Here is a 25,965-nt window from a genome sequence, read left to right on the forward strand (position 1 = left end):
CACCATGATCAACTAGCCACTGCCATGGACCATCCTGGCTGCTGCTTTGACTCTGCTGTCCATTCCGGTCACCATGCCCATCTTGCCTTTAGCGGTTGAGTGCTGCCAGTTGGCCCTGCCACCCTAGGATCCAATGACCCCCACTGCACCTAGGTCGCGCAAATCAGTGGCAGCAGTTCCCCTGTCATTTCTGGCCCACAGGGAAGAGCGACCACAGGGCTCTGCTAGTGCTGGGACTCCCCGCGCAAATCTGCTCCTCACAGTCGTGGTCAAAGGTGTGTCCCCTGGACCCTCCCCGGTGGGTGAGTCGGGTCTTACTGGACAATCCACCCTCACCTTCCAACCTCCCTGAGCCTCTGGACCCCTTCCTCTATTAACCAAGGCAGGGCTGGCATTTCTGCCCCACTTATTGGGGGCCACCATTTGGTCCACATTTTAGCCAACCAACCAACCAGACTGTTAGAGCCATTTTAAACCCCTGAGCTGCAACATTAAATCCAGAATCTCTGCTGAGTGCGCCTCTAGCAATAAATTCAGCCTGACCCAACTTTACGTTCCTTCCACCATTATCCCACCCCTTATATCCATTCCCACACGTGTTCCCCATATTTCTGTCAATATAAACTGGAAAAATCATGTGGTTCTTTTGGAGCACAGCACGCCTTCTCATGGGTCACATTCCATACCTCCCCCTGCAGGGCCTGGGGCATGCTGCCTCAGGGCCTTTGCACATGCTGTGTCCTACCTAGGAAGCTCTTCTCCTTGCTTTCTCACCTATCACTGCTGAGCTGAGATGACCCCTCCTTAGCATCCTCCTCCCTGACCACTGGGGCCAGAGCACTAGCCCCCTAATTACCCCCTCCCCACATTCTAGTGTCATTCCTCTGCTCTAGTTATTCACGACCTTCATCATCATCTGACATGAACTTACTGTCTCCTCAACAACACCATAAGACCTTGAGGGCACGCCCCGTCTATCTTGCTCACGGCTGCGTCTCCAGCACTGAGGCCACTACCTGGCACGGAGCAGATGCTCAATAGATATTTGTGGAACAAATGAAACAACCGTGCAGAGCCTGATGCTGGTGGCCGGGCATCCCCGATGTTAATACAGACAGCAGACCTGGGCTTTCTTTGTTTATTGATCGCCTCCTGATAACTCCAGAGAGGAATCAAGATGGGGGGACCTTCACATCACCCACCCTCTCAGATGGCAAGAGCTTCAGACCATGTGCAGTAAGGCACAGTCATGGTCTCCTGGGAAGGTGTGACCCGTCGCCTGCGAGCCCCGGGGTCCCGGCCTCGTGCAGTCGAGGTAATGAAGCAATAGCTGCTTTCCGGAGCCTGAGTGAGGTAAGCTGCAGCCGCAAAGATTGTGAAACGGGTTCAGGATTTCTCCTTTCATAGCTGAGACCAGGAGTCCGTCCCCTCAGCCTGCTCCCCCAGCGGGTCACGGATCGTCACCACTCTGGTTGCCTGGAAGGGTTTAACCAGAGCGAATCATGCAGTGACGGGGGCTGGAGCAGCCGACTGGGGCCGCCTCCATTTACATTCTGTCTCCTAGAACAGCCCAGGGAGATGGGCGCGAGCTTTGGCGAGGGCCAGAGCCCATCTCAGAATTGGGCCCCACAGGGGTGAGTCCAGACAGAGAAGGTGGGGGCACACAGTCATTCAAAGACGAGCTCAGCCTGAGGCCACCGCTTCAGACTCCAGTTTAAGCAGAAAGCTAAGGTAAGCCCACAGCTGGGCCCTGCAGGCCCGTCCGGCAGCGGGTACAAGCAAACCAGTGTTTTTCCCAAGGAGGATCTGTGCAGGCCAAGGCCTCGGGAGCCTTCCTGATGTTTCAGCCAACCCCCCTTCCCTGTCTGAACGTCTGGAGTCCCAGTTCCACGGTGGGTGGCCAGAGTGTAGCCATAGTGCAGTGTCCCTCCGGGGTGGGTGTGGGCTGCCCGCCTACTGCCCCTGGGAGGCAGAAGTTTCTTTGCCTGAAAGAAAGGAGGGAGAGGAGAGAAAAACACGTCACTGCTAAATTATGCCTCAGACACGGCTCCCTGAGCTGTCCCACTCCTGCTCCAGCCTGCAGGCCAGGGGCCGGGAGGACCCAGACGCCCAGCCTGGGGGAGTCTGGTGCCCTGTTTTGCTCCCCAAGACCTGCAGGAGAACCCCAAGTCTCTCCTTCCTCCACATGGATGGAGGACGAATAGCTACAAAAAGACAAAAGCATTTTCGCACCCTTACCACACACCAGCCCTTCCAGACACTCTTGCCTAACCCCGCGGTGATGGCAGCAAGCAGGTGCTATTAGCAACCCATCTTACAGAGGAGAAAACCGAGATGAGGGCCTGGCCACAGGCCTGCAGGTGGCAAGCAAGGAGCCAGGATCTGAGCTACAAAGCGTGGAGGGTAATGTAGAGGCTGTGTGTGCAGACAGACGTGTGGTGATCGTGAGCCTCTGTGGACAGTAAAGCGAGGAGCCGGAGAGGAGGCTGAGCCCAGATAAAATGCCTACAAATGACAACAGCTCCTCAAACAAATGATCAAAACAAGAATCCGACCCTCAGGAACGCATATTGGAGCCGCCACTATGTGCAGGACCCCAGGTGCACCACATCACGCAGCTGTCCTCAAAGGCCTGCGGAGGAGGCTCTGCGATCGCACCCGCTACATAGGGAGGAGGCCGGCTCAGAGAGACTGAGGAACAAGCCCACAGCCACACAGCCCTGGTCCTCAGCCTCTGCCCAGCCCTGCCTCCCACTCCAGTCACAGGGAAGAGCCAGGCCTCTGGAGAAAACCCTTCACCACATCCACCCAAAGATGCCCCTGTTTGGGGGTAGAGATGAGCAACCAGGCACAAGAGGCAGGCCATCTGCCCCCCTGTCCCTGCCCTCTAGCCGCCTTCTGGAGTGGCCCTGGGCAGGTCCCGGGCAGCGTGCTTTGGTGCCTCCATGTTTTGTCACTGTAAGGGGACAAGAATAGTGTGCCCCCCGCCCCTGGGCCTCTGAAATGTACCAGGGGCCTGTGCCCACTGGTGGAGGCTAGCTCACCTTTGGGGATGAACTTCAGTGAGCTGCTGAATATTCAGAAGCGGGACTGCCCCCGCTTGGGGCCGTCATTCAGGAACTCATGGCCCAGCCCGTTGCCACACCTGCCACAGGACACCTGGGAAGACCACAAAACAGCTGAAGCAATGGCCCCTCCTGCCACCAGCAGATGGTGTCCTCCCCAGGCCCTTTTCCCAAGGTAACTGCTGGTAGAAGAGGCCGACCTCCATCCTGGAGCCCTCAGAGGAAAGCCATCCTGTGTCCCTTGGCCCACCAGGACCCCAGGCTCGCCCAATAGTTTGGGGTGGCAGCTCCCCCAGCTGAGGCCAGAGGCCTGGGACAGACAGACTCTAAGCCCCTGGAGCTGTGGGGGGAGCAGAAGGAAGGACAAGGCGGCCAGCTCTTGTCCCTCCCTGGCCAACACCCCCCTCGCCGCCCCCTGCTGCTGCCACTCACCTTGAAGGCTCCCGGCCGATTGTGCTCTGGACGCTTGGCCACGCTGTCAGCGTGGATGGTCTCGGTGAAGGCCGGCCATGGGGATGAGTGTGCGTACTTTGAGCGGCTGGAGAAGAGCTCGTAACCACACTTGGCGCACACGTAGATGCCTGCGGGCGGAAAGGGAGGCAAAAGCAGATGTCTCTGGGATGAGCTCCCAAATCCTCGGACCCAGGAGAACACAGCACCATCCCCGCTCACAGAGTGGGCTGCACACCCTCCCCACAGCCCCACAAGCCACCCACAGGCCTGGGTATTGGGTCTGTGGGGGAGACACACCACTAAGCTCACATTTAGTGGTTCTAAGCATGTGCCAGAGACCAGGAGAGCCACTTTTCACACTTTTCTCACTGACTCTTTTCAAGAGCCCTGTGTTCAGACCTTTCCACTTTACAGATGAGAAAGCTGAGGCTCGGGGACACAGAACACTCAGCTAGAGGGCGTGCAGCCAGGAAGGAACCCAGGCAGTCTGATGAGGACACAGCACTCCCGCCCCAGCAGGCCCCACATAGTGGGGGCTCTGATATGGCCAGCACCACCACCTAGCCCGCCTCCCTTCCCAAGTGGCCGTCCCAGCATGGGCCTGCTCTCCACCCAGGAAGAGAATGGTCCCAGCGAAAAGGCCTCCAGGCCAGAGAGGGGGCCCAGGAAGACAGAGGGCCAGGGAGGAGAACAGGTTTTAACCTAGCCCCAAAAGATCACTTTAAGGGGGGAAAAAACGGTTGTGGGCCCACCCAGTGGCATAGTAGTTAAGTTCGTGCGCTTGCTTCACTTTGGTGGCCCAGGGTTCGCAGGTTCAGATCCCAGGCACAGACCTACACACTGCTCGTCAAGCCATGCTGTGGCAGGCATCCCACGTATAAAGTAGAGGAAGATGGACACAGATGGTAGCCCAGAGCCAGTCTTCCTCAGCAAAAAGAGGAGGATTGGGAAAGATGTTAGCTCAGGGCTAATCTTCCTCACCAAAAAAAAAAAAAAAGGTTGCAAGACTGACTGGCAGAACAGGAACTGCTTGGGAGTGAGGAAACTCCTCACCTACTGCCCGGCCTGGGGACAGCCTCCCCTGGAGTCTCTGAACTACTCAACCTTTACCAGCAACTGGAGGAGGAAGCAAAAGGGAACCAAGAGCTGCTGTGGGAGTGGAGTTTCGGCGTTGGCAGAGCAGCCTGAGGACAACCCCGGGTCCCACAGCTGGAGGGTCTCAGGGGAGGGCTTTGCCCAGAAAGTCCTATGTCACAGCTAGCACCCATAGATGCCTGGTGTCCCAGCGCAACCCCTTCGAGGGCTGACACCCAACAGATCCCACCCCAGGTGGGTCACTGCCCTCGTCTTGCCTGTGGGCGTGGTTTTACCAAATTAGTCCATACCAGGCAGCACAGCCCAGAAGAGAACTCACCAGGGCCTCTCAAAGCCTGAGGCCAAGGCTGAGAGTTGGCCATGCTCCAAACCACCCCCACGCCCCCCACCCCCGCCCAGGCTGTCTGGTCAAACTTCACTCGCCATTGGTGGCCTGGCGGCACTGCTGGTTACAACCCCAGGGCCATGGGCAGGTGGGGGAGGCACCCAGGCAGGCACATTCGGATGCGAAGGGTCGTTGTGTGCTTGCCGGCGTACCGCGCGGGTCCCGGGAACCGGGAGGAAAGTGGGGAGTGGTAACACCCAGGAGCTGCCCCTGGACAAGACCTTCCTTGCGTCCCTCTGAAGTCCATATCCTGACCCGTCACCACCCCCATGTACCCTGACCCCACAGGTTCCCCCGGGAACGGCCAGGCTCACACTCAAGGCCCGTCCTCCCGAGAACAGCGACCGCGTCTCTCTAATGTCCCCCTCCCCTCAGGTACCCCCTCTCCGGGCCCCCAGACCCCTCGCTCCTTCGTGATCCCCTTTGCCCGTATGCGCTCCTCCCCGCGCGGTCACACTCGCCGCCCTTTCCCGGGGCTGCGGGGTCCATCACCACCCCAGGGCAGCGACGCCCCTCTAATGCGCGCCCCCGCCCCGCTGTCCTCCAGGAGGTCACGGGTCGTACCCGGCTCAAAGTGGTTCTGGAAAACCTCGCCCCCGAAGAAGCTGCAGAACGACATGGCGCCCCCGAGAACGCTGCGCTCCCCACAGCCTACAGACCCGAGGCCACCGACCGCCGATCCCGGGGCCTGCGTCCGCCTCCCCCGAGGACCGATCACTCCCCGGAACAAGGGCTCCGGCTTCCTCCTCCAGGAGGCCCCGCCCCCAATGTGCCCCGCCCCCCGAGGACCCCCCCCGCCCCCACCCCGCGCATCTTCCCAGGACGCCCCGCCCACGGACCGCTCCTTTGCCGCAACCCCGAGGCCCCGCCCCCTGCCGCCCGGCCCCGCCCCTAGCGCCAGGGGGCGCCGCTGAGACGAGCTGGGTTTGGCGTGGCAGCCACGCCGCACCCTCAGAGCCGCGGCCGCTCGGCTTGCCCTGGTGCTAAGTCTGCAGCCACTGGCCGTCGGCCGGCCCTTCCGTGCCCCCAACTCTGAGACACCACGGGAAGAGTTGCCTCCGGCCTTTATTAGGGGGGACAGGCAGGGGTCGCGCCGCTCGTCTTTCGGGCTCCCTCCATCCCAGTGCCGCCTACAAGTCTCCTGAGGTCTCCGGCTTTTCCTTCTCAAGATGCTTCTTCTGGGGACCCTGTGGGGATGGAGGGGACAGGAGGAGCGTTAGTTCCAGGGTTTAGCCCGGAATACTGCCCCTGGCCAGCCGCCTGGGTCACCCAGAGCCAGCTCTGCCGCCCCTCCCACGGCCGGTCCCTCCCTTCCCCTCTTTTCCAGCAAGAATCAGTGCCCAGGGCTGGACTCCTAAAAGCCCCCTCCTGTGGAAAAGTGCAGGGGGCGTCCCTGCTGCCCCCATCTGCCCCAGCTTCCTCATTCCAGCAGGTGGGATGTGGGGTCAGAGCGCCAGAGAACAAGGGGAGTGGGCTCACCATGAAGACCCTCTTTTCTTGGGCTGTCTGGAAGCGGCCATGGCCGAACTTGGAGGTGGTGTCGATGAACTTGAGTTCGATATTCTCCAGGGCCCGGCGGCTGTGGTGCACCAGGAGGGACTGGGAATCCGTGGAAGAAGAGATCTTCAAGACAGGAGGTCCCCATCCACCCCCTCCCGTGACCCCAGCCCACACCCAGAAGGTCTCACTCACTCACCTCCTGCCAGAACTCCTCCCTTTTTGCTCTTCCCAACCCCACCCCTCCCAGGACAGGGCAGGCCGTCCCCCTGACCCTCTCACAGCCCACGGGGCTCCTGCTCCCCGGCCCACCACCATGCTGACCTTCCTCAGTGTGATGACACGCTTCTTGGTGCCCGCGATGCAACCCTTCAGCATGACGAAGTCGTTGTTGACTTCCCCGTAGTGGGGAAAGCCGCCCTGCAGGGAGGTGGGTCAGGATCCAGGCCAGGAAAAGGGGCGGCCGAGTTAGGGGGCAGCTGGGATCCCCAGGAGAACCCCCCACATGCTGTGATTGGAAGGAGCCAGTGCCGGCCCTGTGGCCTGGGGTGACACCCTCGATCACCTGATCGAGGGCAGCATCGTACAGAGGGAGAAACTGAGGCACAGAGCAGCATCTGAGCCACAACCTAAGTCCTGTCCGTCATTATCTCATTTAACAATCTGCATCGTACAGAGGGAGAAACTGAGGCACAGAGGGGGAAGTCATTTGCTCCAGGCCCCATGGCTGCTGCATACTGCAGCTGGGGTTTGAGCCCACGCGGCCTGACTCCAAGGCCACAGTCGGAGCTGCTGCACCCTACACCCTGTGACAGCAGCTGGAGTGTAAGCCATCTGCAGAGGTGCTCAGAGGATGTGGGAACAGCAGGGCTTTGTTCCACCCAGGCGGCTGCTCGCTGGTGCCTGAGCTCTGGGGGCAGGGCAGCACCCCACACGCCTGCGCCACACCTGCGCGCCGGGCCCCCTCCACCAAACTGGCCGCCCACCCTCACCAGCGGTGTGATGGACTTGTCGGTCACGTCATAGCTGGTGGATGCACTGCTCTTGACCACCTTCCCGTCCTCCATGTGCAGCCCCCGGCCGATGCGGTAGATCTGCCGGGAGAACAGGGCACGTTGGGGGCAGCAGGCGGCCTCTGGGGCCAGTGGCGTGTCCACACCCATCAGCGCGTGTGCTCAGACCCAGGCGCTGGCGGGGGCACTTCAGAGCCTCCAGGGGAGAGGCAGTGTCTGGGTCATGCACCCCCACCCCCTGGGCTCGGGTCAGGGCATCTCCCCACCACGAGGACCGCGGCCGCACCTTCTTGTTGAGCTCCGTGCGGTGGTGGTAGCCCTTCTGCCCAGCCCGGGCGATGGAGCAGCCCACGCGGGCTGGGTGCCAAGCACCAATGCAGGCCACCTTGCGCAGCCCCTTGTGGGTCTTCCGAGGCAGCTTCTTGGTATGCCAGCGACTCGTGACCCCTGCAGGGGGGGAGGGGCTGGTGGCTGAGAGGCCAGTCTGGCCCCCACCCCCTCCAGGCAGCCTTCCCAGAGCTGCCATCCCCACCTGGCCCTACCTTTGACACCCCGGCCCTTGGTGACAGCAATGACATCAATGACCTCATTCTGGCTGAAAACGCTGTGCACCGGCACCTGCTTCTCCAGCTGGGTCTGGGCCCAGGCCACCTTCTCAGCCACCGTGCCGCCGTTCAGCTGGATCTCCATGATGTGGGCCTTCTTCTGCCGGAAGGGCAGCAGCTTCATCTGCAGGCATGGCACGGCCAGTCGGTTCCCAGAGGGTCACACCCCCATGTGCACACATGGCATGACCGGCTGGTGACCTGTGGCAGGCTTTCACAAATGCATTCATTCAGCAGATGTTCCCATGCTCTGGTCTGGCTATGTGCCATGTTCTGTGCTAGGCACTGGGGATACAGCATGGAATGAGGCAGACAGGGTCCTGGCCCTCATGGAGCCACCATCTAGTTGGGGGACAAAAGGCGAGTAAACTCTTGGAGAGGGCGGAGTGTTCTGACGGAATATTGGAGGGGTGGAAGGGACTCTTATTGCACCTAGGGTGGTCACAGAAGGCCTCTCTGAGGAGGTGACACCAATAACAAGACAGAGCCACTAGGTGAAGATCTGAGAGCACACTTGGGGCAGAAGGACTCGCATGTGCAAAGGCCCTGTGGCAGGGAAGATCTGGGGAACTGGTGGGACAGAAAGGAGACCAGTGTGTCTAGACCATGTTGAGCAGGATGGAGTCAGAGGTGAGCCGGGGCCTAGCCAGGCATGTCTTGCCAGGAGGAGCTCAGGTTTTATTCCAAGTGCGGGGCGTGACATGATCTGATTCATATTTTTAAACATCTCTGCTGCTGCATGTGAGGCACAGGCTGTGGGGATGCACAGGGGGAAGCAGGGACACAGGTCACAGCATAGTGCTCAGCCACAAGTCCTTATGGAGTACCTGCTGCATACAAGGCTCTGGTGGGCACTGGGGCACAGCACTGGACAGGCAGCCGTGGCCCCTGCCCCCGCAGAGCTCAAGTCTCTTGAGGGAGATGGACGTTAACCAGTGACACACATCACCAGGAACTGCAATGTGAGAGTAACTGAGGGGAGGGGCAGGGTGGCTGCTCCAGGCCTAGGGAAAGCTTCCCTGAGGACAAGACGCCAAGGAATGCTCCAGAGTAAGCCAGAGGGTGTGGGTAATCTGTCAGCCCACATCAAGCCAGACCCCACGGAAGAATGCTGACTCACACACACTGGGCCAGAACCCGAAGGAGGTGGCCGGCCTTCCACACGGACATCTGGCAGGAGAGCCAGGCCCTTCGGGACATTTCGGGACCTTGGTTGACCACTGGGCGTGGCTGATGCCCCACGGCCCTCAGAGCACACTGACGCCCAGCGTCCCACCGCCGGGGCTGCGGGCGGCTGTGTGGCGGTCAGCAACACTTTGGGGCTGTGCCTGGAGCTCTGGTATTTTTAGGCTGACACTTGCCGGGCCTCCTGAAAGCTGGGGGGCGGGGGCCAGGGGGCAGGCTGGCTAACCGGGTGTGGACAGGGGGCAGGGGCTGACCTGGGTGTGGACAATGACCCGGATGACCTTGCAGTGCTTCTTCATGGCGGCGAAGTCTTCCTGGAGCTGCTTCTTGCCGCCACTGCCGTGCCACCGCTTGCAGGCCTTGGTGAAGGCCTTCTTCTTGCTCTTGTGCCTGAGCCGCGCAGAGCGGGCCCTCAGAGGGGCCAGCAGGGCCGCTCCCCGGGCCGGCCCTGCCCCCGCCCGCCGCGGGCCCCCAGGCAGGGGTCTTAGAACAGTAGATGTCCCCCTCCTCCCTCCTGCCTTCCTGGGGGAGGCCACCGCTGGTGTCCCTGGGCTGGTTCCAGTCGCCATCTTTAAGCACAGACTGTCCCTCCCTCTCTAGGCCTCAGTTTCCTCCTCTGTAAAGTGGGCGCTCTCCCTGCCTCCCAGAGCTTGAGAGTGAGTGGCGGTTGTGCAGGACCTCAGGGAAGGTGCGTGCCAACTGGCCCCATGGCCACCTGCCCCCGTGGCCACCTGCCCCCGTTGCTATGGCTGCTGATCCCACTTCTAAAGCCAACAGCTGGCACTGGCCAGAACTCTGAAAGATGGACATTATTATCCCCATTTTACGGATGAAGAAAGCAGGGTTCACAGAGCTCAGAGCCTCTGGGTGAGGGGCAAATTGATAACAACAGAAACAGCGAGAACAGGGCCAGCCGGCATTTGCCGAGCACTTTCTCTGTGCTGAGCACTTGACATGCTGCACATCTAATCCCACAGCAGCCCCGTGATGCAGGGACCACTCCCATCTCCATTTGATGGTGTCCGAGGTATGTGTAGGGGGTGATACGAGGCTCTAAGAGGTCAGCTGTTGGCCTGGGTCATACATCCTGCTCTGACTCTGGGGCCCCAGCTCGTCACTTCCCAGAGAGGGCCAGGGCTGGGCTATGCCTCTGCCTCTGTAAGGAGCGGGGTATCTGTGAGGTTCCTCAGGCAGGTGGGCCTTCCCTTTCAGGACTTAGTGCCAGGGAAGATATGAGGCCTGAGAATGTCTTTCGTTCTGATGAGAAGAGCTCGTCAGTTAGCTGTTTCCCTTTTATTTATTTATTTATTTTTTTCCCCCAAAGCCCCAGCAGATAGTTGTATGTCATAGCTGCCCATCCTTCTAGTTGCTGTATGTGGGACGCGGCCTCAGCATGGCCGGAGAAGCGGCGCGTCAGTGTGCGCCCGGGATCCGAACCCGGGCCGCCAGCAGCAGAGTGCGTGCACTTAACCACTAAGCCACAGGGCCCGCCCTAGCTGTTTCCCTTTTCACCCTGGCTGCTAGGAAGCTCGGAGCCAACTCTGACATTCCATTAGATTAGTACCCTAATTAACCCTGAAGATTAGAACATTTGCTTCTTCTTTCTCCCTGTCCCAATTTCCTCTCCAGCTCTCTAGTACTCATCTTTTATTGAAGTGATGGTACTCCTCCACACACACACACACTTTCCTGCCTTCCACACACTGTTGACACTTCTCCTGCGTACCCCATCCGTCATCATTCCATCTTTCCAGCACAGGACTGGGGAGTGAAGGGCCCGCCCAGCCCCTGTGGTCCCACCAGCCCACGTTCGGTCCACCTGAGGCAGCCCTCACCAGTCCTTGTAGAAGCGGCGTCGGCACTCGTCGCTGAGGTGTTCTGCAAAGATGGTCTTGAAGCTCCGCAGGCCTCGAGGGGTAGCCACATAGCCCACGATGCCCACCACCACCAGAGGCGGCGTCTCCACAATCGTCACTGCCTCCACCTCCTCCCGCTTGGAAATTTCTGGATGAGACCCAGAGACAGGGGCATGGAGAGGGGCCTCTGGGGCCCATGGGGAAGGAGGATGGAGTGGAAGACCCAACTACAGCCCTTTCTGCCCGAGGGAAGATGGAGCACCACAGCCCCAGGGCTGCTGGGGACAGAGGCCCTGGTGAGTTGGGCCCACACTTACCCCCAGCCCTCAGCTGGCCTGCTCCCTGCCTCTTCTCTCCCTGCTCTGCCCTTGGCAGGGAGCAGCTGCTGCTCAGGGCTCATGGGTGGTCCCTGCTCGCTCTGACTCAGATCTCAGGCCAGGCCCTACCTGCTGCTTGCCTCAGTTTCCCCACCAGATCATCCAGGAATGGGCTGGGAGAACAAGAGCTAGGGAAGTGTACCCCAAAGAGTAGGGTTGAGCCTCCTTGAGTGGAGCACAAACGAGCATTTTTTATTTTAATAGTTACGAATGTATGCCAATGAATTCTAGGAAAAAACCCTATAACTTGTACAAAACCCATGATTTTATAGCTGTTATTACTGAGGCTGATACAAACTAAAAGAAGTATGTTTAAAAAATATATTAGGAAAGGGGGCCAGCCTGGTGGTGTAGTGGTTAAGTTCGTGTGCTCTGCTTCAGCAGCCTGGGATTTGCAGGTTCGGATCCCAGGCACAGACATACACGCTGCTCATCAAGCCATGCTGTGGCGGCGTCCCACATACAAAATAGAGGAAGATGGGCACAGATGTTAGCTAAAGGCCAGTCTTCCTCACCAAAAATAAATAAATAAATAAATATTAGGAGAGATGAAGAACAGATGAGTGGTTCCCAGAAGGTTGGGTGGCTGTGGCTAAAAAGGGCAGCAGGAGGGAGCTGTGTGGGGATGGGATGTTCTGAGGCAGTGGGTACACATATTTATATGCGACAGAACTGCTCAGAACTAAATACACACACAACTGGAGAAATCGGAATAAGGTGGTGGGTTGTATCCACATCAGTATCCAGTTATGACACGTTACTGTGTTTACAAGAAATTCCATCGAGGGAGACTGGGTGAAGGGTACATGGGGTCTCTCTGTATTATTTTCTACAACCACGTGTGAATCTACAATGATCTCAAGATGAAAAGCATATCGGGCACCGGCCTTTGAATCCTAGCTCCTCGGCCTACTAACTGGGCGGCTGGCAAGCTTCAGAACTGCTCCACTGTCTCATCTGTAACGTGGGGGCAATGACAGAATCCACCTCGAGGGTGGCCAGTGGTCAGCGCTTGATGACAGTCAGCACCCTGACCACAGTTCCCAGGGGCAGGGCCTCACCCTTGCCAGGGCTGCGGCCCCTCCCAGAGCCCAGTCTGGCTCCCAGCATCTGGAAGTTTCTCCAGGTTTCTGGCGCTCAGGGATGCTCCCCCCGCCCCCCCTGCCCCCCATGTCCCCTGCAGCCACTCACTGAGCCCTGGCCGGTGCACTTCCCGCAGAGTGTGTGTCATGCCGGCCTTGTAGCCCAGGAAAGCCGTGAGGTGCACGGGCTGGCTGGGGTCATCCCGCGGCCACGTCTTCACTTTGCCCCGGTGCCGGCGGCTCCTCTTGTGGGGCAGGAAGCCCAGGTGTCCATGCCGAGGGGCGGAGAACTTCCGGTGGGACTGGGGGCAGGAGGGAAGGGAGGTCAGAGCTGGGGTCTCCGTGGTGGGGACGGATGGTCCCAGAGCCCAGCTCCAGAGAAGTGAGCTAGACACCCAGACTGAGACCTGGTGGTCTTCAGTGCCTCCCCCATCTGTCTACAGGAAAGGAGGGGAACGTTCACCCAGGGGCAGTGTCTTAGGGAAGGAGCCAGCACCAAGCCCTCTTCACCCACAGGCCTCCTGCCTCAGTGGGCTCAGCTGGGTCAGGCCCAGGAGAGGCAGGCCACACTGTGGCCAAGGGCTACAGGGGCAGGAGGCCACTGCCATCTGTCCATCTCCTTGCCCATTCTAGGTCTGGCAGCCCGAGCTCTGGCCGCCTCCTGTCCCCTGCAGTCACCTACTCCCTCACAGGCCCAAGGACTGACCCTGCTGGGAAAGACTCCAGAAGCCCACCTGCCCCTCCCCAGGAAGCCAGCTTGCTCCTGCTCCAGCCCCCACAGCCCACTGACCATGGCAGCCGCTCCCTGGAGGTCAGGAAGGGAAGAGGCCTCCCTACCAGGCGCTGGAGGTCGAGTGGCAGGGCCAGGACACACGGCAGCCAGATGCCAGATTTAGCCCCTGGCAGGGGAGCTTGGTCATCTCCCGAGGCAGGCATGGGCTCTGGTGCCAGGAGCAGGCCTGGCCTGGGGCCGGGCAAAGTGGGGGCATCAGACAGGCAGCCTGTGGTGGGGACACCTGGAGCCAGGGCTGGCACTCCTTTCCTCAGGGACTGGGTCCCACTCACTTTGTTTTCTGCCTCATGTGACCCTCCCAGGACAGGAACAACTTGGCATGGTGGGGAGTGGAGAAACCCCCGCGGGGGGGCTTCTCTCGGGCAGCTGCCATGAGGAGGGTCTGAGTCCGGTTTGCTGGCCTTGAGGCAGAGGGGATTCCTGTCCTGTCCTGAGAGCTGTGAGCTGGGGCTGGACAACAGCGGGGCTGGGGCATCATGGGGGGGGGGGGATGGGGAGGTTGACTCTGCCCGGAGGATCCAGGGCCGGGATTCAGTGTCAAGATCCCTTTTGTGTGTGTGTGTGTGTGTATGAGGAAGATCAGCCCTGAGCTAACATCCATGCTAATCCTCTCTTTTTGCTGGGGAAGACCGGCTCTGAGCTAACATCTATTGCCAATCCTCCTCCTTTTTTTTTTTTTTTTTCCTTTTTCTCCCCAAAGCCCCAGTAGATAGTCATATGTCATAGTTGCACATCCTTCTAGTTGCTGTATGTGGGACACGGCCTCAGCATGGCCGGAGAAGCAGTGCATCGGTGTGCGCCCGGGATCCGAACCCGGGCCGCCAGCAGCGGAGCGCGTGCACTTAACCACTAAGCCACGGGGCCGGCCCCTCAAGATCCTTGACTAACAGCTGTGAGCCAAGGACATTTAGATACTTTTATGAACTTAAGTTTTGAATGACAAGAGTATTGAAATCTCTTATTTTTTGATTCAAAGATGCTATGATTATGAAGTTCTGTAGCTGTAGCATCAGTTTCATAGGCCTAAGATGTCTCTGAGGGTCTATGGATTTTGCACTGCTCCATGTTAAGATGCTATGCTACTAAAATGTTACAGTTGTTTTTGTTGTTTTTGAGTAACAAAGCTGCTTCAATACTTTAGAGTAAGCCCCCCAGGAATAAAATCCCAGGGAAGGGGTAACCCCCTCAAGTGTCCAGAGTGGCCCAGGAGGCGAGAGGCCACCTGAGGGAAGGAAGCGCAGAGGGACCCGGCAGACTCAGGGCAAAGGGACTGCCATCGGCGTTAGGACCTGAAGTGCTATAGGACACAGGGCGTGGAGGGACTGGCTCTAGGCACACAGGCCAGGGCCAGAGGGTTGGGCACGAAGCCACAAAGCTGCCTGGGTTCCTCCATCTCGTTTGCCTTTCTCTGCTTCTGCCATGTGATCTGCGAGCCCCTCTGTTGCCAGGCGCAGCAAAGAGCCGTCATCTGGCGCTTTCCCTTATCTGAGTCCTCTGCTTTCTCACACTCTTCTGGTGGGCAAGCTCGCGCTGGTTACCGAAGGTCATGGCGACGGTGGCGGCTCCGGCCTGCCTCCGTTGGGTCCCCTTGTTCAGTCTGACGTTGCAGGCCAGTGTTACAATTCTTTGGGTCTGACAGTGTGTGTTTCTGAGTTCATGATTTGGAGATTTGACATTTCTGTGAGTCCAGATTCTGTGCGTCCTTAGAGTTGGCTCTGTGTCTCTGGCCCCAGCCTCTGGGCAAGAAGTGACCAGTACCCTCCCTGGTGCCCACCAGGGGCCGTGCCAGGTATGGAGATCACAGAAGGTGGCCAGAAGGGCCCTGGTCAGTGGAGCTGCTTTGGGGGCACGACAGTGCTCAAGGCCAGGGTGGAACCATCAGAACCAGAGCAGAGCGCCCTGCGCCCAGGGTAGGAGCCACCTCTCCCTGTGGGTGGGAGTCCCGAAGGCAAGCCCTACCTTCCGCTCTGGCCTAGGCAGGCCCGGCAAGCTCACCGGCATCAGCCAGTCCATGAGAGGCCCTGACAGACACAGTGGAGCCCAGAGAGGGCTGAGGGGAATGGGCAATCCAAGAAGGCTTCCTGGAAGAGTAGGGCGTTTGATAGTTTGTGCTATTTGTTGACTTAGTTGTGTTACTGGTTTACTCTACCGGCCTGAGTTCTCCAGAGGAGCCGAGCCGTGTTCATATACTCCCTGCTGCACTCGGCACGTGCCTGCACGCCGTCAGAACTGAATGAACTTATTCCCGTGTGTGCCTCCTCTTAGAACGTAAGCAGGGATGCCTGTTTCCTTCACCGCTGTCTCCCAAGCGCCGAGGCCGGCACCCAGCACGTGGTAGGCGCTCCACAGAGTTCGAGGAAGGAGGCTGCGTATACAATGGCGCCACGGTCCCAGCTGACGGCGCCCGCCCTGCGAGCGTTTCCCCAGCCCACACGTGGGTGGGCCGGACGAACTGCAAGTCCCATGGTGCCGCGCGGGCGCCGCCGGCCCTGCGCAGGCGCGGCCTCCTTCGGTCGTCCTCTGCTGCGGGCGAACTAGGCCGCGGGACAGAGGCGGAGGCCGGGGCTGCGCGTCAGGGAGCGGACCCCGCTGCGCGCCGCCGCCATGCCGGACAGCTGGGACAAGGACGTGTACCCCGAGCCCCCACGCCGTACACCGGCGCCCTCGCCGCAGACCTCGCTGCCCAACCCCATCACCTACTTGACCAAGGCCTTCGACCTCCTCGTGGACCGTCCCGTGACCCTCGTGAGAGGTACCGGCCCCGCCGCTCCCCGGGCCGCCCCCCCCCGCCGCCCCTCGGAGTCCCCCGCCCCCCGGGCCCCGTCGTCCAGCCTGGAAACCCCGCCGCACCACGGGCTTCTCCCCCGTGGCCACCCGCCGCCGCACCCCGGGGCCCCCACCCGGAGACCTGCGGGCCCCGTCGCCTCCTTGGATCCCCCGATGCACGCCAGGCCTCGCCTCCTGGGACGCCCCCCTCCTACCTCAGGACCCCTCACTGCTCTTCGGCCCCTGCAGCTTGGGGAGCCTTCCACGCACCCCTGGTTTCCGGCCTCGCCCAAATATTAGGTGTTTTTGCGCATCGCAAGCATCTGTGTCCTGAGGCTGTTAGACCCCGGTCTCCCTGCACGCTTTGCATCCTGCGGTGTGCACAGTAGGTGGTCATCAAACGGGTGTTGAAATGAGGGGGTTCTCTCCAAACTCTCTGCACGCCTGCAAAATGACTGGGATGGTCAGGTGATGGCAAGGTCCCCTGAAGCTCGATGTGCTGTGACTTGTCCTCTGTGTGTGCCCGCGCTTGAGAGCTGCCCAAGTTCCCCCATCTCTTGTCCGAACGAGGCGAATGTTTAAAATGGTTCTTTGTTGCCCAGTCTGTGGTTCAGCCAGCTCCATGGGGCAGCAGCAGGAGACGCTCTGCCCTCAGTCACTAGTTCCAGGTGATTTGTACATGCATTTAATTAATCAGATCATTTGTTCAACAACAAAACATTTGGGGTGCATGGCATGCTCTGGTGGCCCTTTTGTTAGGGAGGATAAAGTTAGCAAACCAGACCCCCAAGGTCTGGAAAAGGCATAGCAGTGGACCCGCTCTCGTTTGTAGCAGTTTCTTAAAAAGCGTCTTATATATCTGGATGGGTGAGATCTCACCAGGTTCAACTTGTTAATTTACCAATGGGGAAGTTGAGGCCGGAAGGTCAGCAGTGGCAGAACTGGGACTAGAATCTCTGCTGGCGCCTCCCTCTTGGGCCTCTTAGCTACACAGTGGAGTCCCGGTGCTTGTGGGCGATTGAGTTGGACCTGTAGCAGTGAGTGGGTCGTCCGGCCGTCTCTCTGGGCCTCAGCCCCATCTGTAAGGACCTGCACCACAGGGTTGTTGTGGGGACAAAGAGAGATAATGCACACAGGATGGTGCCTGGCTCCCAGGAAGCTCTGCATAAATGGTAGACATCACCCTTCATAGCCCATCATTCCCAGGACTGTCTGTGCCAGCCCACAGCCCTTTGAGAGTTCAACTGCCAGTCTGTAAAAGCTGAGAACATTTGGGAAGTCTGCTCCTTCCACAGCTTACGAGAAATAAAACTAAGAACCCATCCCAACTATGGCCTGTCCAAACCAAGGGGGCCTTTGAGTCTGGGGTTTTCTCTTTGCAGAGTTTATAGAGCAGCAACATGCAAAGAACCGGTACTACTACTACCACCGGCAGTTCCGCCGCGTGCCAGATATCACTGAGTGCAAGGAAAAGGACATCTTGTGCATGTTTGAAGCAGAAATGCAATGGAGAAGAGACTAGTACGTCCTGCCCTTGGGCTCTCGTTCTGAGTGGGGTAATACAGAGCCCTGCACAGCGAGCACACCCTGTTGGGCCATCGTTCCCTGGGGGTACCATGGGATGGTGGTCAGCCAGCAAGAATGCCTCCTGGGCCAGATCTTAGGGGTGGAGGGGCCTGACTACAGGGCTCCAAGGTCCTGCTTTCATTCTCTTCTCCCTGGGTACAGGGAAAGGATTCCTTGTAGGCCACCTTTCTTGTTCCTTTTTTTTTCAGCAAAGTTGATCAAGAAATCGTGAACATTATCCAGGAGAGACTCAAGGCCTGTCAGCAGAGGGAAGGTGAGAGCTACAGGCAGAACTGTGCCAAGGAGCTGGAGCAGTTCACCCAGGTGGCCAAGGCCTACCAGGACCGCTGTGAGTGAGCCCCTACCTGGCCTGATCCCTGCTTCTGCCCACCCAACTCCCCAACCCTCTATCCAGTCTCCACAGCTGTGAGCTAAAAGTTCTGCTAAAACAGTCTGTTCTCACATTAAGAATCACTGTGCCTTGGGGTCCCCTTTCTGCTCAATACCTGTCAGAAAAGACCTATCCCCATGACAACCCTCCCCCAATCTCTTTCTCAGATCATGACCTGGGGGCCCATTATTCTGCCAGGAAGTGCCTGGCAAAACAGAAGCAGAGGATGCTGGCAGAGAGAAAAGCTGCTAAAGAGGCTGCTGCTGCCTGAGGCAGCCTCCCCTCACATGACTGTGGCTCTTACTAAAATAAAGGGTAATGAAACCTGTCTGTGATTCTGGTATCACTTTCAGCCCCTGACCTTAACACACTGAGAAGCCTTATTTTGATTCCTCATTGGTCCCAGCTACCACTAAAGAAAAGACAACTATTTGAACGGGCTTAATTCACTTTTTATTTTTCTTGTATAAAACTATGTGGTAGCCACAGCTGGAGCCTGGGTCCTCTGTACGGAGACTCTAGTGTGGTTCTTGACAAGATGGTCAGTGAATTCCTGGAAATAGAAACACAAAGCTTTAGTTGTAACCAGACATGCTGCCCGCCTCTGCACTTGCCTAGGCTGACAAGGGAATTGGGCAGGCAGTATACCTGATAAGGAGACTTGGTGAACACGGTCTCTTTCCAGAGGTCAGGGGTGAGATAGCTGTAGGTCTTAGAGATGGCATCAAAGGTGGCCTTGGCTGGAAAAAGATCAGAAAATTGATGGATTCATCTGAGACAGACCCCAGATGAAAGAAGCTGTCGCACTCCTAGGAACAGACAGGCCACTGTGGGCCGGTCTGTCGTGCATTAGGAGGGCCTTCCTCTCTCTCTCTGAAAATACACCAACCACACACACAGTGTGATTAAGTGGAGCTGAGAGAGGCCACAGCCCATGTGTGAGCTACTTACCGAAGTTGCCCAGGGTGGCAGTGCAGCCCCTGGCAGAGGTGTAGCAGTCATCAATACCAGCCATCATCAGCAGCTTCTTGGGCACAGGGGCTGAGACGATGCCAGTGCCCCTGGGAGCAGGGATGAGACGCACGAGCACAGAGCCACAGCGACCCGTCACCTAGGGAGAGAGGAATCAGGAGACTAGGGCTAGAGTCTGCACCACTACTGCAGGCCCCATCAATCACCACCACCCAGCCTACCTTGCAAGGGACAGTGTGGGGCTTGCCGATCTTATTCCCCCAGTACCCTCGCCGCACGGGGACGATGGAGAGCTTGGCAAGGATGATGGCCCCACGGATGGCAGTGGCTACCTCCTTGGAGCACTTAACACCCAGACCGACATGTCCATTGTAATCCCCGATGGCAACAAAAGCCTGTGAAAAAACTTTGAGGTGGCTGGTGGTCCACTGCCCTGCACAGCATCAGTAACCACTCCCCAGGGCCTGTTGCGCCCCTCAAGGAAAGATAAGCCACCATGAGGCCAATCTGAGGTCCCGAGGAGATCCTTGCTCTCTCTCCCGATTACGAAAGTCACACGTGTGAAAACAAGTGTAACCATGCAGAGCTGAGAGAGTCTCACAAAACCCCTTGGCAGAAACAGCCCAGGAAGACACACAATGGCTACAATACCTTGAACCTGGTCCGCTGGCCAGCACGGGTCTGCTTTTGCACCGGCATAATCTTCAAAACCTCGTCCTTGAGGGATGCTCCCAAGAAGAAGTCAATTATCTCAGACTCCTGAAAGAAAAAAGATTTGTGACAAAAACATTCAATTGTAAGTTTAAAGCAAACACTGTCTCAAAATGTTCCTCACTGGGAGTCTTCACTCTGCTTCCTAGAAGAAAAAGTGATCTTCCGATTGCCCGGCCTTTTCTCTCCAGCTTGAATCTCCGCTGTCAGACGGGACACCGTCACACTCACGCGACCTCTCAAACGTGGAACCTGGGGCCCCCTCAATGGCAGACCTCGCCCCTCGACCCCAGGCCAGATGAAACTGCCCGAGACCGCACCCGCCCAACGCCCCGCCCAAAGAAAAAAGACCACGCGTTACCTTGATGGGCAAAGAGAACAAATAGATTTCCTCTAAGGACTTGATCTTCATGTCCTTGACCAAACGACCCAGCTTGGTGACGGGGATCCACTGGAGGAGGGAAAAGGCGCCGGTCACCAGGACCGCCTGCCCGGCGCCGCCCACGGGCCCGTCCCACGAACGCAGCCCAGACCTACCTCCTTGTCCTCGGCCTTGCCTCCGCGAGCTCCGCGGCCTCGGCCACGACCGCGACCACGGCCACGACCCCGGCCCCGGACGCCGCTGCCGAAGCCTCCGCGGAAGCCTCCGCGGCCTCCCATTCCAGGGCCCCCGGGGCCTCCAGGCCCTCCCGCAGCACCGGCGTCATCCGCCATTTGCTGAAGAGAGCGACAAGAACCAGCCAGTTACTGAGGCCCTGGCATTCGCCGCAGCCCGGGGCACCCAGATCGGGGCTTCCCCCCGAGTGTGCGTACGGGCCAAACCTGGGCCCCGCCCGATGCCAGCGGTTTCCCGCCGCCCAAGCTTACACACCGCTATCATTAAGTCTACCACTCACGTGTTTTTCCGCAGAAGAAGAGCGAGGGCACCAGGGAGGCAGCTTTTATATCACACTAAATGCCGCGAGATCTCGGCCTCCCCCAACTACGAGTACGTAAGAGCCTATAAGGAAGCCTGTGATTGGCTCCTCGGGGCCCCGCCCCCGCCGTGCTCTACGCGCGCCTGCCTGTCTGCGGGTCTGCGGCCCCGGAATCGGCGTGACGTGTGAGCTGCTATAAATGCCCGCGCCGCCGAAGACTTGTCTCTCGGGCTGCAGGTGTGTCTGTTTTTCTTGGTCTTTGTCCGTTGCGTCGCTGGGTAGTGGTCGGGAGATCGGCGTTGGTTGAAAATCACCTGCGGCTTGCCCGTGGCCGTGGGTGAGATTCGGCGCCCAGAGCCACCGGAGGCCTCAGCTCGCCGCCCACTTCTCGGTGTGGGGAGGTGAAACCCAGGTCCCGACACGCACCGCCACTCCAGGCCCCGGTGCGGCCGCTCGCGTGCTCTGGGTTCTGACACCTGACCCTGTCTTCTGCCCGCAGGACGCCCGGATGCCGAGCCTGAGGCCGACGCCGCCAGGACTGCGGGGGGCGGGCCGGGGTCTCTGCTCTTCTTCTCTTCCAATAAAAGTGTTGGTCTGACTCATTTGTGTGTGGGTGTTCTTGTCCGCCCTCCTGTCAGCCTGGAAAATGCATCTGTTGACGCTGTGGAGGGGAGACCCTAGCAGGACACCTCTTCCGGCCAGCCCAACTCGGCTGTGGATGCCACACCAGGGGAGAACTGGGGTCTTGGGGGTTGTCAGGTGACTCCTGAGGTCCCACACTCCATAAGTGGCGGAGCCCGGTTTGAAACTGATGTGTCTATCAACACCCCATACCTTCCACATCACATAAAGTACCTTGAACTTGAGCTGGTTGGGCTGGGCCTGCAAACCACGAGCAACGATGGGAGTGTAAGATGCACAGCTCAAAGGCTTGCAGTGGCTCCCTATTGCTCTCAGGACAGGATTAGGGTCTTGGATTTGAGGAGCTCAACGCTCAGGAGTACTGCACCTGCAGTTTTCTGATCTGCGAACATGCTGGTTTCCCAGGTTGTAATTCATTTCCTCATGCCTTCTCTCAGGCCTGCCCAGATGGGTGGAGACTGCCTGCTCTGGGAGGCCTTCCCGCAGGCTAGGCCCCCCTGCTGTGGTACTGCAGGTTGCATGAGAATCTTGTCCTCAGTTCCCTGGTCTGTATCATGAAGCTAGCACCACAGGTCTTCCATCCTACGATACCTGATGATGGGTCAGTGTATGAAGCTCTTGGAGATCTGGCCACCTGGGCAGCACTATCTGAGGAAGGAGAGGGAAACAATACCTGCATTCCTGCTGAAGCTTCAGCCTTGGGGAAGCAGCACCCAGAAGCTTGGTTCCTGGCCTAGCACTGCTTAGGGATCACTTGTTAGCCACCCCCAACGCAGGGGCTCCAGGGACCTGTCCCAGATCTGGGCTACCCTACCCCTCCTCTGTGACCCTTTAGAGAGGGGAGCAAAGGCCAGGTGGTGTAGGGTCCCAGTGGGCCCTGGACCAGGGCTGTGATTGGCCTGAGCTAGACAATACCACTGTGAGGTCGGCCCACTCCTGCTGTGAAATGGAGGCTCCTGAGCCCCTGGGGGTCAGTGGAGCAGCCGTCCAGACAGACACAGATCATGGTGAGCCCGGGACCTTCTTACCTCTGGCCCTTAGATTTGTGCCTAACTCCAGAGACCTGCCCAGAGCCGGACCCCATCCCTCACTCTGAGAAAGGGTGGACAGTGGGTTTCAGGCTCCCACATGGGACAAGGTAACCTAGAGGGCTCTGGGCAGGTCTAACTTCAGGCCCAGGCCAGCTTCCCCAGCTAGGGATTGGTAGATGTGGGGGTCTTAACCCTCACAGCTGCCCCTCCAAAGTGAGTGCTGACCCAACCCTCTACTTGGGGCTCTCATGTGGCCCACTTCACTACCCAAAGCTTCCTGGGGTCTCCCTCTGAGTGTGTGGAGTGGGGGGCCGGATCCTGGTCCCAGCCAGGTCCTGATGTTGGCCTGGCCTTTGCAGAGTGGCGGCTATGATCTCAACCTCTTCGCCAGCCCTCCCGACTGCAACTTCCTGTGCTCCATCTGCCACGGGGTTCTCAAGAGGCCAGTGAGGTTGCCATGCAGCCACGTCTTCTGCAAGAAGTGCATCTTCCAGTGGCTAGCCAGGTATCACTGGACACCTGAGAGGCTGGGAGGGCAGGGGCAGGGCTGGGGCCATTCCAGTGGCCCAAAACAGAGAGGAAGGTCTGCAAGGCACTGGGTCATGATGGCCGTAAGATTCAGCTGCCAAATCTCCTGGGACATTAAAATATGTGGGTCCCCTCACCCTGTGGTATCTGCAGCCCCTGGCCCCAGCCTCAAAGCCAAGAGCTCCCTATCAAGCCCTCTCATGCCTCTTCCAGCTAGAGAAAAGGGACCACCAGGGGAGGCATGTTGCTGCCACTTGCTCCCTTCCCAGTCCCAACTTCACCCCAACTCATGCCTCCTTCTAGACAAAAAACCTGTCCATGCTGCAGGAAAGAGGTGAAATGGAGAAAGATGGTCCATGTGAATAAACTCTGGAAAACTATTGGCCGTCTGGAAGTCAAGGTAACTGGAAGTGCCCACTCCCAACACCCTCCTCACCCCACTGGGAGTGCGGCGGGGCCAGGAGAGGGGGTGAGGAGAATTCCGGCCTCAGAGAGAGCTGAGGGTGTCTGCTCTGCCAGCACAGACTGCAGCCTCATGGTCCTCAGACCTGGCTTTTTGAGTCACATCTCTACCACTTACTTGCTGTGTGACTTTGGGCAAGTTACCTAACCTTTTCAAGCCCCTGAGGCCTCAGCTGTAAAATAGGGATTACAGAGGGTTTTTAGAGGATGAAATGTCTGCTGTGCTGGCCATTACTCTCCAGCCCCCTAATTTTATAGATGGGGAAACTGAGGTCCAAAAAAAAGAAGTCTAGCATACATTACAACCCACCAGACCAACCAGCCATGAACCTCCCTGTTCTTCAAGCCCCAGGCCTTGCCCCTCTCCTCTCAGAGATCTAGATTCTTCCCACCTCCAAGCATTTCCCCATCTGTCCCCCTCTCCACCACATCATTGCTGAGAGTCTGGGAGACTCCCAGTTCACTAGTTCATGGTCATTGGAATGTCATGGATGGGGGATGCAGGGGGCTGGGGGGAGGCAGCTCATGGGCTGGCAATGACAGACCTGGTTTGGCTCACACGGTGCTCTCCCCCACCTCCAGTGCAAGAATGCCGAAGCTGGCTGCTTGGTGACATGTCCCCTGGCCCATCGCAAGAGGCACCAGGACTCATGCCCGTTTGAGCTGATGGCCTGCCCCAATGAGGACTGCACGGCACGGGTGCCGCGTAGGGCCCTGGCTGATCACCAGCAGCGCTGCCTGCATGGTGCCCAGCAGCGCTGCCCGCTGGGCTGCGGAGCCACCCTGGGCCCGGCTGAACGTGCACGCCACAGCTGCTACCGCGAGCTGCGCGACGTCTGGAGGCAGCGCCAGGAGCGCAGCCGAACCCTGGTGCTAGGCCTGCTGCAGCGCATGCGCAAGGTGCATCGCACCACCAGCCTCATCCGCTGGCAGCTGGCCCAGCTCGGAGACTTCCTGGAGGAGGATGACGCCCTGCTCGTGGGTGTCCCCCAGGAGGAGGCCGAGGCCACCCCAGAAGGCAGCACTGGGGCTGAAGTGTGGGGGGCCCAGCGCCAACGTACCTCGTAAATAGAGGGGTAAATAAATGTGGAGCCCAGGCGTGGCCCGCCCCGCCACGCCATCTCTGTGCTTGCTGGCCTCACCCTTATCACATTTGTGCCCACACCCCTCCCCACCTTTCCAGGCACTACTTTCACCCCGCAGGGACACTTCGGCATTTCTCCCTGAACCTCTACAAGTTCCTTCCCACCACTGGGTCTTCGAGTTGGCTATTCCCCTCGCTCTCCATTTGCCTGGTTTCTTCTTTCCACTTAAGTGTCTCCTCCTCGCAGAGGTTTTCCGGGATCATCCTCTCTCTGTCTCCTTCCCAGTGACTTTCTACCAATCTGTTTATCAGCTTCACAGCCAGCAGCACGAATGGCTCAAAACCCTGAACTCGGAGTACAAGCCAATTCCTCACAATGACCGTCTCTGACCTGCTGCTCTTCTATTTTCCTCCCTCCTCACTCCCTGCAGCCGCACAGGCTTCTGTTGCTCCTCCTAAACGCCAGGCCTGGCACTGTCCATACCTCAGCAGAGGCACCGGTCCCTCAGATAACCACAGGGTCCCCGCTTCACCGACTTCAGGTTTTTGCTCAGGTGTCACCTTTTCAACAAAGCCTCCTCCGCCACAGCACTTAAAATCTCGCCCCCACCCCCACCCCCCAGGGACCGGCCCATGGCTTATCAGTTAAGTGCTGGAGCTCCGCTACTGGTGGCCTGGTTCGATCTCGGGTGCCCACGGACGCCCCGCTTCTCCGGCCATGCTGAGGCCGCATCCCACATACAGCAACTAGAACGATGTGCAACTATGACATACAGCTATCCACTCGGGCTTTGGGGGGAAAAAAGGAGGAGGATTGGCAATAGATGTTAGCTCAGAGCAGGTCTTCCTCAGCAAAAAGAGGAGGATTAGCATGGATGTTAGCTCAGGGCTGATCTTCCCCACAAAAAAAAAAAAAAAAAATTGTGCCCCCGCCCCACTCCATCCCTTGCCCAGATCTATTCTCTCCACAGCACTACTCACCCGCCTTCCTCTGCCCAGACCTCACCCCACTAGCGCGTGAGCTACTGAAACGCAGGGGTTTTTGTTTTCCTCTCTGGTGTCGCCCAAGTGCCTACAACAGTGCTTTGCACATAGAATGTGCTCAATAAATATTTGAACAATTATGAAATTACCTGATCTATTCATTTACTTGCGTTATTTCTCATACCAGACCGTGAGCCCCGAGGCAGAGTTCACAGCTCTATCTATTCACGGACGGCACCCCCAAATCCCAGGATGCTCAGGGAGCAGGAGTATTGGGATTACTTTAGTACAAATATTTCCTACGAATGCCTTTTAAAATTTCCATTAAAAGGCGGGATAGCTGACAACCCCAGTCCTCTACCAATCTACCCGACCCGCCCGAGCCGCTTCCACGCCGCTCTACGCCCCACCCTCCAGGCCGAAAAGACCTCTGCCAGCTTCCGCTTCCTTATGCGGCAGCCACTGCCCACAGCAAAAATGGCGTCGAGCACGCGGTTCTGATGAC

At 58.5% G+C, this 25,965-nt stretch overlaps 5 protein-coding genes and 3 non-coding genes across 8 annotated transcripts; 3 read left to right on the plus strand and 5 right to left on the minus strand.

Moving 5' to 3' along the window:
• Positions 1–1,124: 1,124 nt before the first annotated feature.
• MSRB1 (methionine sulfoxide reductase B1) lies at positions 1,125–5,729 on the minus strand. Its single transcript, XM_004438184.3, has 4 exons — positions 5,563–5,729; positions 3,498–3,646; positions 3,045–3,159; positions 1,125–1,985 (listed from the first exon to the last, which is right to left on the minus strand). The coding sequence occupies exons 1-4, from the start codon at positions 5,615–5,617 to the stop codon at positions 1,954–1,956; spliced, it is 351 nt and encodes a 116-aa protein (XP_004438241.2). The 5' UTR covers positions 5,618–5,729; the 3' UTR covers positions 1,125–1,953.
• Positions 5,730–5,894: 165 nt separating this feature from the next.
• Positions 5,895–14,954, minus strand: RPL3L (ribosomal protein L3 like). The gene is made up of 12 exons (XM_087417795.1): positions 14,913–14,954; positions 13,679–13,872; positions 13,451–13,577; positions 12,723–13,050; positions 11,134–11,302; positions 9,553–9,688; positions 8,051–8,237; positions 7,795–7,955; positions 7,488–7,589; positions 6,820–6,915; positions 6,478–6,597; positions 5,895–6,185 (listed from the first exon to the last, which is right to left on the minus strand). The coding sequence occupies exons 1-12, from the start codon at positions 14,952–14,954 to the stop codon at positions 6,129–6,131; spliced, it is 1,719 nt and encodes a 572-aa protein (XP_087273921.1). The 3' UTR covers positions 5,895–6,128.
• Positions 14,955–15,931: 977 nt separating this feature from the next.
• Positions 15,932–18,457, plus strand: NDUFB10 (NADH:ubiquinone oxidoreductase subunit B10). The gene is made up of 4 exons (XM_004438182.3): positions 15,932–16,158; positions 17,555–17,693; positions 17,948–18,087; positions 18,297–18,457. The coding sequence occupies exons 1-4, from the start codon at positions 16,011–16,013 to the stop codon at positions 18,398–18,400; spliced, it is 531 nt and encodes a 176-aa protein (XP_004438239.1). The 5' UTR covers positions 15,932–16,010; the 3' UTR covers positions 18,401–18,457.
• A 102-nt stretch (positions 18,458–18,559) lies between these two features.
• RPS2 (ribosomal protein S2) lies at positions 18,560–20,647 on the minus strand. The gene is made up of 7 exons (XM_014793573.2): positions 20,350–20,647; positions 20,174–20,263; positions 19,753–19,860; positions 19,323–19,496; positions 19,081–19,240; positions 18,778–18,869; positions 18,560–18,682 (listed from the first exon to the last, which is right to left on the minus strand). Exons 1-7 carry the CDS (start codon positions 20,524–20,526, stop codon positions 18,602–18,604), a joined length of 882 nt encoding a protein of 293 aa, XP_014649059.1. The 5' UTR covers positions 20,527–20,647; the 3' UTR covers positions 18,560–18,601.
• Positions 18,926–19,054, minus strand: LOC147913512 (small nucleolar RNA SNORA64/SNORA10 family). Its single transcript, XR_015548655.1, has one exon. It is a non-coding gene; the product is annotated as a small nucleolar RNA SNORA64/SNORA10 family (small nucleolar RNA).
• Positions 19,564–19,697, minus strand: LOC147913513 (small nucleolar RNA SNORA64/SNORA10 family). The gene has a single exon (XR_015548656.1). It is a non-coding gene; the product is annotated as a small nucleolar RNA SNORA64/SNORA10 family (small nucleolar RNA).
• A 74-nt stretch (positions 20,648–20,721) lies between the features above and the next one.
• RNF151 (ring finger protein 151) lies at positions 20,722–25,454 on the plus strand. The gene is given in 4 exon segments (XM_087449403.1): positions 20,722–22,907; positions 23,234–23,330; positions 23,975–24,429; positions 24,431–25,454. Coding segments are annotated over 4 exon segments (843 nt in total). The 5' UTR covers positions 20,722–22,650; the 3' UTR covers positions 24,465–25,454.
• LOC147913514 (small nucleolar RNA ACA64) lies at positions 21,028–21,153 on the plus strand. The gene has a single exon (XR_015548639.1). It is a non-coding gene; the product is annotated as a small nucleolar RNA ACA64 (small nucleolar RNA).
• Positions 25,455–25,965: the final 511 nt, after the last annotated feature.

Source organism: Ceratotherium simum, chromosome 26 (assembly GCF_057802395.1).
Source record: "Ceratotherium simum simum isolate JZ-2026a chromosome 26, ASM5780239v1, whole genome shotgun sequence".
Lineage (NCBI taxonomy): Eukaryota > Metazoa > Chordata > Mammalia > Perissodactyla > Rhinocerotidae > Ceratotherium > Ceratotherium simum.

Excerpts from the sequence above, each read along its gene's own strand:
- RPL3L (XM_087417795.1), bottom strand. The coding sequence starts at position 14,954 with ATGACCTTCGGTAACCAGCGCGAGCTTGCCCACCAGAAGAGT. Across the intron at positions 13,873-14,912 it reads AGCTTGCCCACCAGAAGAGT|CCCCGCTGTTGTCCAGCCCC; the intron begins GTGAGAAAGCAG and ends ATGATGCCCCAG. Across the intron at positions 6,598-6,819 it reads GTGTCATCACACTGAGGAAG|TCCCTCCTGGTGCACCACAG; the intron begins GTCAGCATGGTG and ends ACGGATTCCCAG.
- NDUFB10 (XM_004438182.3), top strand. The coding sequence starts at position 16,011 with ATGCCGGACAGCTGGGACAAGGACGTGTACCCCGAGCCCCCACGCCGT. Across the intron at positions 16,159-17,554 it reads TCCCGTGACCCTCGTGAGAG|AGTTTATAGAGCAGCAACAT; the intron begins GTACCGGCCCCG and ends TTCTCTTTGCAG. Across the intron at positions 18,088-18,296 it reads CAAGGCCTACCAGGACCGCT|ATCATGACCTGGGGGCCCAT; the intron begins GTGAGTGAGCCC and ends TCTCTTTCTCAG.
- RPS2 (XM_014793573.2), bottom strand. The coding sequence starts at position 20,526 with ATGGCGGATGACGCCGGTGCTGCGGGAGGGCCTGGAGGCCCCGGGGGC. Across the intron at positions 19,861-20,173 it reads TGTTCTCTTTGCCCATCAAG|GAGTCTGAGATAATTGACTT; the intron begins GTAACGCGTGGT and ends TTTTTCTTTCAG. Across the intron at positions 18,683-18,777 it reads TCACCAAGTCTCCTTATCAG|GAATTCACTGACCATCTTGT; the intron begins GTATACTGCCTG and ends TTCTATTTCCAG.